We start from the raw sequence: 15371 nt of genomic DNA, 5'->3' as shown, positions 1-15371 counted from the left end.
ATTTATGGGTCGTTCAACTTCTGTGCCAACGTCTGCTATCATACGAATAGTGTAAGCACAAGGCAGACGTGAGAACGCACACAGAGAAAATCAGTTATTGGAAAAAAAATAGTTGAAAGTTCTTATTTACTGCATTCGATTGTGTTTGTATAAAGCCGATTGTTTTTCTTCAATATACCGTACTAAGATTATATATATATCTCGTTTGTTAGGCGCGGCTCTCTTATATATATATCTCGTTTGTTAGGCGCGGCTCTCTGACCATTTATCCCCGACAAACATCGGTAACTCAGCGACCACAATATGCATTTGAACTGGTTAAGATCATTTGGGTTTTAGGCGACAATTTAGTAAATGCCTTGTTCTATATGTGTGTGTGTGTGTGTATGGACACTCTTTGAATTTAGTAAACGTAAAAAAACGCTGTCACGTTCTTACGTGGTGTGTGTTACATAAGACGTAAGAGCACAAATATTCGCTGGCACTCATACTAATCGTTCGCCAGTTGATACTAATAGTCATATGACTATTAGATAAGCTTAATACTACAAAGCGAGCTAGGAGTACAGGTCGAGAGTTGTTCTCTTTATATCACTGTTTATCCAGATATACGTTTGCTATAAAGTCTTAAAAAATAAGCAAAAAAATATTTTGTTATAAATTCAACTATTCAATTCGCTTTATTAATGTTATACCCAACCTGATTTATGTACAGTATAAATCAATAGCTATTCTGTTGTTTTACCTAATTTGTTATATTTTTACAGATTCTGTCCGAATACAAACGAATTTGATCCGCATTACATATAGCATGACATAATCTATAATATAATTGCAGACCTACGCGTTGGAAGTTTCGTGGTTGAAATTTTTCTGAGGGCTGCGGCTCCAAGTATCGTGATCTTGTTTCAATGACTCGATATTATTTTGATCCATTTAATCACTTTATTAGCAACGTTTATTTCGTTACAGCTGCCCTACTAAGGAAAATACATTCAAGGCCTAAGGCTAGTGGACGCTGTGATCTAATCATTTGCGCGTAGAATCAGCTTTGAAGCACACAAGTCATTTTAACTGTGAATTAATTGTATTAATTAGATTAATCTGAATCAATTAGAAATCAACAGTGAATCACTGTAGAAGGAATTTCGTTAAATTTTTGCAATTTTTCCAAACTGCAAAGAATACTCTTTTCCACTGCGACGACGTTGCTTTCTGCAACTCCCCAAACCAAAAATGGGAAGCAAGAGCATTCCGCACCACACAGATCTGTCACAGAATTTTTTAGTAGTTCTTTTTCGAGCTTAAGTTGCCAGAAAGCGCTTTAGTTTTTATAAATGTTTCCGTAATTCTGTGTAGCTATTTCTGCACCCTTCCAAAACGCTTTGCGCGTCGCTTTGTCTATAACGCGACTATTAGTACAAATATTCAAAATGGTTCTCAACAAATTCCAAATAAAGTTCTATACGGGAGGTAGGCTTCTTTCCGTGAAAGTATAACTACATGAAAATGTGTGCGTGCTACGTATGCCTATAGCTATCACTTTGTTGGCTTCTGGACTGATTTAGTTGTTTTGAGCATAGGAGTCATTACATTATTTTGTATCTTAGGGACCATTCAACGAGTTCCGCCAAAGTGCATTAACTAAAATCAAATAGGTACCTAATTACAAGTATCCCTGTTGTAATAAACATCATCGTTAAAGTCGCTCGGACCAGCCTTAGCTATTAAACAAAACATGTACAGAATTTTCGACTCTAGTATAACCTTCAGTTGCCTTTCATATAAAGAAAATTGGAATCTACATTGAATAAAATTTATTCAATCTTTTTCTACTTTACTAAGCACCAGTACCTACATGGAACATATCTTCCTTAACAATAGATATAAAGTTGTTACTAACTTTAGACGTAACTAAGACGTAGCGTACACGTTTTTAATGTTATAACGGTTTAGCGTTAAACTTAACTTTAAGCTAAAGGGGATAACCAACGCTTAATGTATAACCGCATGAAATTATTAAAAAATACCATTACCCGGTCTTACTTTGCGACAGTTTGAAATCACTAAATCATTCATAGAAGGTAAAAACAGGAGCTTGGTATATGCAGTATGACATAATACCATGGCTACATTATTCAAAATAAGCATTTTAACCTCAGCCAACCACTCGCGACATAAATCTATGATAATGGGATAATCTATGATGATGGACGATACGAAAATATCAGTGTACGATTTCCATGCACCAATACACGTGTGTATGCACCTGTTCAGGATTGCCCATGGCAGCCTACCAGACTTAGCCAAATATTAGTTCGAATCCGTTATGGCCAATGCAGAGACGTGGAAAGGGTTCAAAACCCATCTATCCAAGCGGCTTTTGCGTGAAGCACCACCTCACACGTCAACACATTGTGCGCGGGTTCGAAGACATGATAAGTGCCTGTACGCATTTACCTCAAAAAAACGTTTTGTGTTGGAGCGCGTCAAACTCCCGGAAGTTCAAGGCATTTATAGAAGACGAACTAATCGTACCTCTGCGACGAGTTCGTGAACTATTTTACTGCAGCGTCACCGCGTGATTTCGCGGCTTTTGCAAAGCTTGGATGTCACTACTGAACTCAGCGAGGTATTACTGAAAGCGGTCCTACTCTCTTCGTCTGAAAGAGCTCAGCGTTACACTCAACACAGGTGCAGGTATTCCTAAGTACACGTCGACGATCTTCTGCGTGAAGTCAAAACGAAGATTGTACTGTTGCGGACTGCGCGAGCACAGGCTGTGTCTGCAGTCATACTTTACTATTTTGGAAAGACTTGCATTTGAAAAACTGTAAAGCGGGTACTATAGCGCCTTCATATCGATTCCGGTATATATATGTTCGTCAGGTGCTGGCTCGCTGTATAGGTTTCTGAATTTTGATGCCTAAAACGCATGTATTTTGACATCAGCTCTTATGCGAGATTAACTTACATTTATGAAGGCGATGGGTTATCATGAACAGTAAGGTGCGTACCCTCAGACGTAAGTGTCGTTAAGAGTCAGATTGAGCATACAAAGGCAGACTTTCAAGGAAGAACAAGCCCAGAGCGCGGATGGTCCTATATGTATGCTGGGATACATCGCGGCCGAGTGTTATGCTGCGCGTTGAGTCTTGTTTTAATCCTACAAATCCACATCTACATGTGTATATATATATATATATATATAATTCATTTAATTTGCGTGCGACCTTAAAAATAAACGTCTTGTGCATTTAGGTAGTTATGAAGTTTTGTGTTTAAACTGAAGCTTTGTGCTGAATTCATCATGTGGGGTACATGGACCCAATACTATCGCCGACTACACATTCAGAAAGTAGTTCGCTCTTTAGGTGATTTTAGCATTGAAAATAAGGCATGTGCAAGTCGTCTTTTATTATCTTAATCAGAACTCACGTTGTAACTTTTGCCGGGTTACATAAAACATGGGAGTGGATGATGAAAAGTAGATGATCTAAGTAACGTGTACCACGACAGATCATGGTCAAAGCGTAGCAGTGCCCGTTAAGCGAGAGCGAAAGCGGGTCCCCATCCAAAGAATGTCGCGCTTTAAATTTGGTTGAACAGCCGGGTATGCTATTCTATAAGCTTCTTTTAAATAACTAGATCATTACCGCATGTACTGTGAAGAGCTCAGTTGTTACAATGTATTCGTAATAATAAACGTCGGCTTATGACCAGTAAAATGATTCCTATATTGTTACATTATAGCAACGCCCCGATGCATACATCTTTAGTGATTCATTGAAAAAATTTTAATATTTGGCGTTACCCAGCGTATAATCCTGATATTGCTCCTTCCAGTCATCATTTTCCGATGTTTGCGGAACTCTTTAAATGGAAGGAATCGAAATTAAGAAACGATAATCATGTTTACGCAAAACAAGGTATCAGCTTTTAGAACAGTGACATCGAAAAAATTATTAAAAATGTGCGAGGCTAATTGGTAAAAGTTTGTACATCATTAACCAATCATATAATTAGTCTAATTAGAGAAAAATGTTCTTTTAAAAAAAATTAGATGAGAATTTATTGTGAAATTACGGGTCAATTCAATACTATCCGATTTCTTCATGCGCAACGAATCATCACAATAGACCTAAAGGTCTACGTTACTGCCGATTTCACAAAAAGATTTCCGTTGGAAGAACAGAAGTACCTTTAGTGGGGTTTGGATCTAAGGGGCCTGAAAACCCACCAAAATGGTGCAAAATGTAATTTTTCATAATCCAGGAGCTTTGATGCAGAGATTGGCGACTATTCTCGAAAAGAGAGTGTTCAATGCCTATTGGATAGTACAGCTCATATTCAACGTCCAATATCTTTTTGGGCTCCTTAAACGTACTGACGGTCGTAAATCCTTTTGTTTTGAAGATTTTTGGCCTGACGATAGTCCAAAATTTGATTCCGCTGAGTTGTTTATATCGTGCGTGTTTGAGCGGTAATGGCGAGTTTACAATCAGCAAAATCACTTGTGGCAGTGTTATTATCAAGCTATTTGCGAATTAATAAGGGATATTGTGATAATGATTAGCGAGCAGCCTCAAATAAAAGACGTAATTAAAATAATCGGAAGTTACACTGAAAAAACATGACCATCGAAAATGAAATTTTAAGTTCAAGAAAAGTTTTGTTGGAATGTCTGCGTTTGTAATTTATCACGTTGACTAGAATCGATGGGTTTCTCTCCGGAATGGTGCTCTGAGGTTGTTTAGGTCTAAGTCTAAGCTGATACAGTACGATCGTTTAATATCCAGATTCCTTCTTCTGCACCGTCCGTTTTTATTGCTGTTATTCATGTTGAGTCCTATATACAGGCAGGTTTTTGGAAAATTACCGGTGGTACCGAGGCCTTTATTTTTTGAAACGCCTCGGTACCATTGACAGCTGAGTGTCAGCAATTAAAGGTTTTTTTTTTATAATATAATATTAAGTACGATTAAGTACGATTCTTCTACCACAAAGAATCTATTGAAGCATATAGTACTGGGCTTGTTATCTGTGTCTACAGAGTTTAGTTGCTAGGTATCGATGTTGTCGAAGTACAAACGCTGAATTTGGACAAGCCATGTTATGCTCTTATGGAATGATCATGTCTGTGAGTGAAGTTTGCCGCAGTTGAAACTAATATGAGCGTTGCGTTGTCTGTCGAGAGTGGTACGTGTCGTTTAGTCCTTATAAGTGATCAATGGTATCGATCTGTGGGGTTGGCCTTCAAGAAATCTATTCAACGGTTGTGCCCATCGGGTGCTGCAGTGTTTAAATAGATCATGGACTCGAATAATTCGCGCACCCATTGGTCGATACATTATATTAATAACATAGGCACCACGGATTCATATTGAGTTGCCACTAAATCCACATATAAGTTGAACTGGCGACATCAAGTAGCAAACACGATAAATCATAAAGCCTTATGTGACTTGCAGATCTTGCACCTTTGTTACAGAGTAAAGAAAAGCGAGACTACGAGAAACATTTACCCACAGTTTTTCCAAAAAGACGTGTCCTTTGCTATAATTTGTCTTCTTATGTTATAAGTATAACAGAGCCTCATAAAATTTAACTCTGTCTTTATGAATTGATGAGTGCATTATAACTTTGCTACTATTAGCTTGTTTACTTTCTTATTCCTACTGTTATGATAGTAAAAATAAAAAATACGCAGTTGTTCTGCTTTCCTATCTGTTTAGATAAGATTATCAGTTGCAAGGGAACGAAGGGGAATCGTGTTGATAGCTATGAGATAAAAGATATCTACTGTGGTGATACAATCTGCGCGATATACCAGTGGAAGGATCTCGCCAGAGATTATCTACATTGAATACTTTTCTTATCTACAAGGTAACACTAATCGATACGAATCCTATCGTGTATTTTAAACATTCAATTTCAATTTTTATGTCATTGATGTAATCGCGTTGAGTGATCTAATTAAGTCAGATCGAACACGGCGATCGCACACAGGAAGTTAGATCGAAATTTTCTACACAAAAAAATACATAAAAACAAAAGATAACCATTTATGAGCACGCATGCGTGAACCATTTCATGTACTGAACACAGACCAAACGCTCTGCTTGTTTTTGGGAAGGTAAGCGTACAAATTAAATGCCATAAATCGTTGTTACGTATTGTTATTATAATTTCGCAAGCACCATTGCGTAAAATTTCTCGGCTCTAACGAATTAATTGCTGACTAATTTCTTTAAGCTTAACAACATTTCAATGAAGATCGTCAACAGAGAAACGGGGTAATTGTGTTCCCGTCACCAAAAACAATGTGTCCTCTTTTTTTTACACGTGTCTATCGTACATTAAACAAAGTTAAACGAAGAAGCAGCAGGACTCAAGGAATGGAACGACAACACAGCTGTTTTGTGATCGAGCAATTCTGGTCGTTGAAAAAGCTAATTGATAATGGCTTGTATATTTCACTTGTGTAAGTGAAACTTCAAAGTTGATTGGTAAAGTAACTTCAAAGACATCGTTGATGAAATGATTAAAGTAAGTCATCTCCATGTCCCTATTTAGAATATTTTTTGCACCTCGCACGTTTTGAATACAAATATATAAAAATATTTAATCGTTGAGTCGCGTATGTGCCGTAAACAACTTAACGTATTTACTAAGCAAACTCGAGCCGTTCGTTGACAGGTCTGAGTATCTTTTCATATACCACCATACAGTGATAGGAAGCGGTAATTTACAGAACATTAAAAAAAAGTTCCTTTCTTTTTTTGCCAATAATTATAGTTGTCAAACATTGGTTTCTACTGTGAGTTAGCGTGCTCACGTATCTCTCTTTATTCGATTTGACCAAAATAGAAGATAGTCACAGGTGTATTATCCAGACCCATAGAGGAATCGTATCTAGATATATCACTATATCCCCATACGTCCGTTCATTAGTCACGATAATTGAGCAATATCTATTTATAGCGTACATGTTGCCGATATAAGACGTATTCAAAATACATCTCAAAATACTTGCAATGCCAAAAACTGTTGGTTAGTACATGTAGGATCTGTTGAAGTATTCTTATATTTAAGTACTGAAAAACATTGGAAGTAAAAAGTACGATGCTGCGGTTAGTGATTTTGTAGAGATTTCTAACCGCGGTAGTTATAAACGTACCGGTTATTTAAATAGGGTACAATAGCACAGCATTTTTAGCCAAAATTATTAACCAAATCTTGAGCGCATTCTTATAAGTTATCTAATTTATCTAAATATATTTAGTATATCAATAATTATACTTCTATTTTGATAAAATACACTAGATTGCTATTCAATCTGCTCGAGAGCGGCTTCTTACGTGCTGCGGGTACCTACAGACTTGCACGCTCATTTCTAGTTCTAATAGCGTACATATAGATCGATATTATATGTAACGTAATTTATTTTTGTTCTCTAAAATGACGCAAAGATTATAAAGCCGATGTTTTCTATAGTGAGACTATGATGAAAAAGGCCAAAACATCAATTGCTAGCAAACTCACAAAGCATTCTTCCCATATATTCCTTGTTTATATCTAAACTCTGTAATTAATATCGTAAGTTAGATGCTAACTTTTTTTTTAACTATTTAAAGTATTTTCCCTGTAAAATTTTCCAACAACGTATTTTTCAACTACAGTTCGCATGCCAAATGAAAAATGATGCTAAACTGTTGTCTGCTAAGTGTATAGTGTACTTCAAACGACTTTTTTCAAGAATGTTTATTTTTCGAGAGAAAAAGAGATTAGATAGAAATCATTCTTTTATATCATCATTATTATCGACATGCTAAAATACATTATTGAAGGATCTCCCGAAAACAGTGTCCACATCGTTTGTACATTTTTTTAGTGGTTATGTAACGAAGTAATCGAGTCTGTCTAGATCATTGTGGGACTCTGTGTAGATCATTGCTCAGCCTAATTATCCGTAAATTAAGCTGAGCAGGTATTATACATCTATATGGGGCAAACAAGTTGAGTGGCGACAACAGCTCGAACAGTAATAATACTAACCTAGGTTGTGGCTGGACAGTATCCACTATGGAGTAAAGTCGGAATCTGTGTGAATTTTAGCTACCGCATGACGACAAGCCCGCACAGTATGTTTTTTTTGGAAAGAATTAGTTCTCCTGTTTTCAATGTATTGATATGTTAAAATTTTCAAAAACGCGATGCTATTATTATCGGCATTAAACGGCTTTTATCCAATAGGTTGATGCTGTTCATTGACACCGCAGATCTGATTGGTGACCTGATGATGGCCTGGACAAACGATGGCCTTGCGATATAATCAGGCGCCTCATGTCCTGTTGTGAACAAGACTGTAGTAATGTTGCGGGCATTTAGTATGGAGGAGCATGGATTAATCTGAAGCCCAAACAGCTATTGAAATCCTGTCGGTAAGCACGAATTAAAGTGGCCGGAAGTCGGTCTCATTTCCCTGCCAAAATCATCCGATAACTATTTTATAAGCATTATAGTCTCAAGAAAAAAGCTTAGGTTTCTAATATTAGTGTGTATAGAACAGCGAGGACTAACAAAGCATAAATGCTAAGTTCAGGTACATAGCTTATATGGCCGTGTGCATTATCGAACCCACCAATCGAATATGTTCAAATCCAATAAGCCAGACACTACGAACATATTTAACATAAGGTATTAGTCATTTTATTATAGATTAATGATAGGTATTTTATGGGTTGTATCAAATATACGTAGAGCGTAATACGTATTTTCTGTCCACCATTGAATGCTATCCCGCCTGCAATGTATGAAAGTCCTTTAGAAAGATCTAGTTGATTTCGGCGATTATTTCCTGCGGACATCTTAACTGCACCCCAAATCTTTGGCGTAATAAAGCCCGCTTACTTAATTACGAATTTCCTTAGCTGCTCCTACGAAAAAATTGTAAACATTGCTTAGGTATTACTGTGCCAATCGCCATCGGAATGTTAAGTCGTATTGATGAAATTGTATTGAAGCTAACTCGGATCATCATAGATGCGTTGGCGTACGCCTTATCACATGACAACGACCTAATAATGCAGAATTATCGTTGTCCAAGATGACATTTGCAATGTCTCGCAAATGATATCCTTCCGCAGTCTGTTTGGGGCGCTGTTACCATTATCGCCATCAACCACAATGCCCACTAACAGCAAAGTCAACTGGTACCGCCTTGATGGTGTCCGATTTCCTGTGACTGACCTGATGAACAAATAAAGGCTCTTTTAACCTTACCCCCTAGTGTTCTCGCCGTATTTCTATCCAGCCGGTCTAACCGTTCCTCTAGCTCACTCGACATGTACGTGCGTATAAGATCGTAGCAGGAGCAGTTCGTTTGCTGTCAGATTCACCGTAGTCTCCGTCGACTCCTTCGAGAGCGGAATGGAATGGTGACCACGTTTTCAAGTCAAAGTAGTTGGCCACTGACAGCGTAACCCAGCACTGACGAGACAGTTAAGAAAAACTAACATGTAGTCGAATGAGACCTCTTTTTGCACAGTGATAACTTAAGCATCATCATAGCGAGCAAATGATGACACAGGAAGTCATTGTACTCGATCATGGCGTTACCCTCCATGCGCTCATACATTATGTGCATTATTTTCTGATTTTTGATGATATAATAATAACCTGATAATGATCTTCTAATAAATCGTTAATAAATCGTCTAATAAATCGAGCCCCTAAGTGTCGTATGAATTGAATGAGTTCTCAAAGAATCATCATCGATGCAATCATTAAGATTTCAATACTAAAATTTCCTATTCAATTCAGCCTTCTAAAATGGTGCGAGAAATGGTGGGCAAGACGCCACAAAACCAAACATGCCCGAAGTGTACATGCTCGTCGAAAGTCAACGAGGATCACAAAACGTTTCGACGCAACTCATAGAAACTATTGTAGATCTTTATCTGTCTCACGATCACAATTTTTGGTTTCAAAGACATGAAAGTGCCTACATAGTACTTTGCATTAACTAGGCTGCGTAAATCATTTCTTAAAGGCTTTTAGAGTAGTGCAAATATAATATTAAGGGTATAGGTGTGCGTGAAGGTGTCAGAGGCGGTAAAAGCTAATTGCTATGTCATAGACCACACTCAGGACTGTTTATCTTTTCGGTGTTTTTGATCGTGCCATAATGGAGTGGATATTGAGCGCAAAAGAAGCCATTTGGTCCTATGACAAGCAGCCAACAGCAGCAGCAACAACAACAACAACCGTGTTGATTTGTTGATGTCATTTTAATGATTGCACGTTTTTGTTGCGGCGGCCCTTCACAGACCCTGTGATCGTAATCCTTGTCATAAAGATCGTTCTTATTCAGAGTGTTGTTTTCCTATTTTCGACGTAATCAAGCATTATGAATGAGAAAAACGTACACACAAGCTTAGTGTTAGTGACTACACAGGCAAAATTCGTAATAAGCGCGCGATAACGCTAAGTCGGCCGGTTCAACTGAGTTGCATATCGGACACTGAGGCACTCAGTGTATTGGTAATTGTAAATTTATTCGTTCTACTAATTTCGATTTTCGAAATACTGCTGCTGCTGCTAAACAGATGAGTCAGTGACTGCTGTTAAATTTGTTACCAAACTACTATCATGTCAAAGTATTTTATGGATGTAAACTCGCACGAACAACCATGCTTTTGCTTTTAACCTTGTTTACTTGAGGCGGCTAGGTTCTCAAGCGCGCCTAGATACCTGCATTCCAATTTGTACGGCCATCGTCGTTCTAATGGTAGGCTAATCAGTGGCTACTAGCATTACAATCTTAAGAGGTGAGAAAAAAAGAAGATAATCATAACAGAAGCAGTAACCAGACGGATCAATTGCAGATAAGACAAGCATGGATAGACAGAAACGACAGGCGTCGAATTAATTACTTAAGGCCTCAATAGTTTCACGTATTCGTTTGCTCCACTTAGCGATAATATCAGTCTAATAATATCTGAAATACTGATACAATTTGATATCTATTTGCTAGCCCATTCCATATTTGTTTTTCATGAGGTTTGCTCTCCATTTCTGCCACGTGAGGAACTCTGCTGATCTGGGGCAACCAAAAAATGCTTAAGACGATTATCTCCAGGTAATTCCGCGCACTACCGATCAGGGTAATGTATATTCGGCGTACGACAAAATAGTAGAAAACGAGCGCACTAAATGTGATGAGTTGGCTGTGTAGACCTTGTATTAAAAGTATGCTAACGTCAATATTATATATTGTTTGTGTCGACGCATATAATACTATGCAACCCTTGATATTTGAGCGAACACAGCCGGTAGTAATTGAAGGCCTGTCATTCGGGCTCTATAAATTTGAGGCTTCTTTGAATACGAGTTTCGAATGTTTTCTAGCATCTATTATTGAACGGGGATTCGTACGTTAAACATACTAAATACTGACTTTAATCTCTCTTGGATGGGGTCGTGTAGAATAATTTCGAATAAAGAAAAATTCGAATGGATCAATGAATGAGCGAAGTCACTTGTTGCCTATACCTACTACTATATCTATTTACTATATATATATAATTAGAAGCTATGCTCCCCAAATAATAATATTTAATAACTAGAACATTCATAGATCGGCTAGTTATGAATAGTACTTATTTCAGATTTTTCAGAGCTTTCTATAATGTAGACTATCAATCAGATAGCATTAATAAATCTGTGCACTGAACAGTGGTTCATAGTAATTTTTTTTACATTCATTTCGGCGCTATGCTATTCAAGGGGCATAGAAAAATGTAAAAATGTACAATTTACATTTTTCTATGCTGTATGTACAATGTATTCAACAAATTTATTATAATTATTGCTATTCTATGTAATCGGGAAGTCTATTACCAAAAGACGCGATTATCTAACTCAATTTCCCTCAGCTCAAACAAATTCCTTCACGCTGTGCATGTGAATATGTGCATGATGAAAACGGACGTACCATCGTCGGTTCAACAGTCATGTATTATGAGTTCTCGACAAGGGGAAAGCCATATTACGTAGAGTCGTGTACCACATATCACTAGAGTTAAGCATATAGTATTCACATTACTCAAGTGAAAATAATTTAATATTCAGTCTATGTATATCCATATACGATGAAGATGATGATGATTTTCCGCTGCGTTATTTTAATGGTAGGATTCGGATTGTCGTTTCGATTTCAGGAGTAACGTCGTCGGTCGCGGAATAACCAGGAGGTTATAGCTGGTTGCTGCTGTCGCCACACCGTTTACTCGTCAAATCTATAGTAGTCTGCCTGCCTTTCTTCCTATAGAATTATTTGCTACCATATACTAAATCAATTCAGTGATTCGTTAGCGCAGTAGAAGACGACCATTCGCTTTGGCCTGTTGGCAGCACGTGTTGTCGCCACTGTCGCCGCGGTCATCGGGAGAGACGAGAGACAAACAAAGGGAGATACCAGCTCTGATCGACGTCGTGCGTGGCATCACAACCTTCAGTTATATCCGTATAATTGGACTTCATAGAATCCTCGACATCAGCGAACAACCTTATTATTCCAGTCGATATGGAAAGGGAAATCAAATCTCCAAAATGCCAGGTGGACGCCAATACAGCAGCAGAATTAATAGTCCAGCAGGATCAACTGAACGGGTTCACCGCTATACCTCCAAAACGCGGCCTTTACAATCCTGAAAATGAACGCGAAGCCTGTGGCGTCGGATTTATCGTCTCGATCGATGGTATTCACACTCACAAGGTAAGAAAAATGCCGGAAGTTGGTTTTAAAGAACATCGTGTTCGTCTATTCGAATATAAGACATTCGAAAAGCGGCCGATTATATTGAAGCGTTTTGAAAAGAAAGAACAATGGATCGATTTTTCATTACATTTGGCTGTAGAGTAAATAAATCATAGCATATCAGACAGCATAATGGTACGTTGCTAAGAACGCTGTTCGTTATGTGTCGGTACTTTATGTATAATAGAGGAACATCGATACGTTTCGGTGTTCCGTCAACACGACAGTTTATTACTGTATAGTTTTCCTACGGCTAGTCACATTTCATATCATTCGTATCATATCTGACGCTGCAAAGCAACAGACCATTTGAAATCGTTTTCCGTCAGCCCGGGTGTAGGATGGGTATCATTTCTTAACGAAGCACTATACACTGTTGTGCCATTAGGGGCAACGGCAGGACAGCTAAATAGAGTCCTACGCCTTTCGCCGCTGATTGTCTCATTTTACGGAGTTATAATTAAGGTAATTGCGATGATTATGCTCGTACCTGGTTATGAACAAATGGCTCATAGTACGGCACATGAGATTTTCCAATCGGAGAAACACGCAAATTACCAACCGGCTCTACAGGTCAACAATATCATAGAAGGAAGTGGAGACTATTTGTTGCTGTTTCATGTAGTATGCAATCAATGATATATGTGAACCTTTGATGATACAATAGTATATTTTTGCTTACTCTGTTGCCAATCTTTTTTAAATTGTTCTGCCCCTCGAATACCTCTGAGACAGTATATACATATGTCGTAAATATATACGTCCATAAAAAGCAGTGCTGTGAAGATCTGGCCAGAATGGAAGCTAGGTATTGAAATTGAGCTACTAAGTGAGGCCTTAAGATGCGCTGCCTCTACTGTGGAGGTAAGGAAAGAAACGGCACTCAATCATCTACCGCTAAAGGTGCTTTACGCCTACGGCCATTAGGACGTAAAGGCTATCTATAGTACGTAGATCACTGTGAAAATACGTCGACTGTTACTTTCATCGTTACTACATCGCCATTTTCTTCTGAATTCTCACCTACTAATATACCTTTTGTCTCATAGCACCCAGTTACACTGGATGTTTTAGAGCATGTAGCAGATATTCTATGAGGTAATAGAACTAGAATTCTAGGAGGTAATAGAAGCAAAATATGCCTTATTAGATTTAGATGGGAAGCCGAAGGCTAGTAAATCCGTAAAGGATAAAAAGTCTATGCGACAACTACCACTCAAATAATAAATAGTGATGTAATAAATTGCTACAACCGAGGACTGGAAGGAGGAAGTATGCTGGAGTAGATGAAACAATATTCTGCTGTACGTTCTTCAGTCATTGGGTTGGCAATACGTGTAGTAGTAAGTTGAATCAGAGTGATTTTGAGCCTATTACGCTTGCTATTTCAACTTTAAAACAGAATTATAGCCTTGGATATAGAAGCTGTACTTATTTAACATTGCTTTCGATCGAATCATCGAATAATCAAAGTAGTCGAGCTTTGACTGTAGGAAGTGCAGAGTCGACTAATTAGTGGGGATTCAAAAAGCACTCGATTTTTCTGTTAAACTGCATGCTAGTATCATGACAGGTATTTGAAACAATGACGATTGTCCATAGCGCTTTTTGAAACAGATGAAAACCTTTAGAGATGGTACAACCACCGCGGTCAGGTAGTAGCGGTCCTTCTGCAGGGCCCTAAATTTCGTGGGGAGAAGAACTATCGAATTCATTCAAACTGCTGTTTGTTGGAACACGTCAAAAAGGATGCGCAGCCAAAACTGGTTCTTGGCCGTATAGCTGGTACTCGTGCTTGTATTATTATCTTACTATAATCCTAGCTATTTTCATCACGTCTAATCTTGAAAGTCCTCCTTCTCAGTTCCGAAAAACAACGTATTTGTCAAGCCGATGATCGTTAACTCATTTTTAGATGTCTGCGTTCAGCAGTAATATGTGTAGGCTATGTGCCTGCGTCCCACGATCCTTTTGCAAAAGATGTTTTCTTTTACCGGTCCTCTAGCTTTGCCGAGCTGCTGTGCACCGTCTCTATAGGTTAGGTAGGAGAATACTCAATGGAAATGATCATTTAAGCTTCGCTTCGAAAGCCACGATGTTCGACACATCAGCTATTGCATCGATAGCGTAGATGTGCATAGGAACGAGTTGGTAATGGGTTATACCAATGCGAAATGCGCGGCTATCAGTAGAACAGAAATGCAAGAGTACGTGTGCGTACGTTTCGGGGAGTAGAGTCATCGGCGCAGGTCAAAAACGCTCTTAAACTCACAAACTGGTTTACGGAAGAAGCCTTTCGAACATGTGCTGAAGCCTCGATCTACTGTTGTTCTTCAGTAGCAAATATCCCCAGGTTTTCAAGTGCAAAATGCCCAAGGACCAGACGGCATAGTAATCCTATCGCTAGCAATGACGCATACAATGATTTGCACGAGTACTTAGAGTAAAAGTATTAACATTTCGTGTTACTAAAACAGTATTTCCTGAAAAATAATAATCATCATGATTTTATTTATGTGAATAAAATAGTTACAAATAAATAATCACT

The 15371-nt window shown here is 38.1% G+C and overlaps 1 protein-coding gene across 2 annotated transcripts in view; it reads left to right on the top strand.

The window, feature by feature from the left end:
• The window catches only part of LOC111272506 (uncharacterized), a 35814-nt gene that overhangs the window by 2512 nt on the left and 17931 nt on the right, over nt 1–15371 (top strand). The window contains exons 2-4 of one of the 2 annotated variants that reach the window (XM_022854002.2): nt 8257–8444; nt 11065–11143; nt 12225–12781. In XM_022854002.2, the coding sequence (XP_022709737.1) occupies nt 12590–12781 (192 nt within the window). In that variant the 5' untranslated portion in view covers nt 8257–8444; nt 11065–11143; nt 12225–12589. The remainder of the gene's footprint in view (nt 1–8256; nt 8445–11064; nt 11144–12224; nt 12782–15371) is intronic. The other variant, XM_022854001.2, reaches the window with a different exon arrangement.

This window comes from Varroa jacobsoni, unplaced genomic scaffold, assembly GCF_002532875.2.
Source record: "Varroa jacobsoni isolate VJ856 unplaced genomic scaffold, vjacob_1.0 contig02463, whole genome shotgun sequence".
NCBI classification, from domain to species: Eukaryota; Metazoa; Arthropoda; class Arachnida; order Mesostigmata; family Varroidae; genus Varroa; species Varroa jacobsoni.
This window is presented reverse-complemented; position numbering and strand designations above follow the sequence as displayed.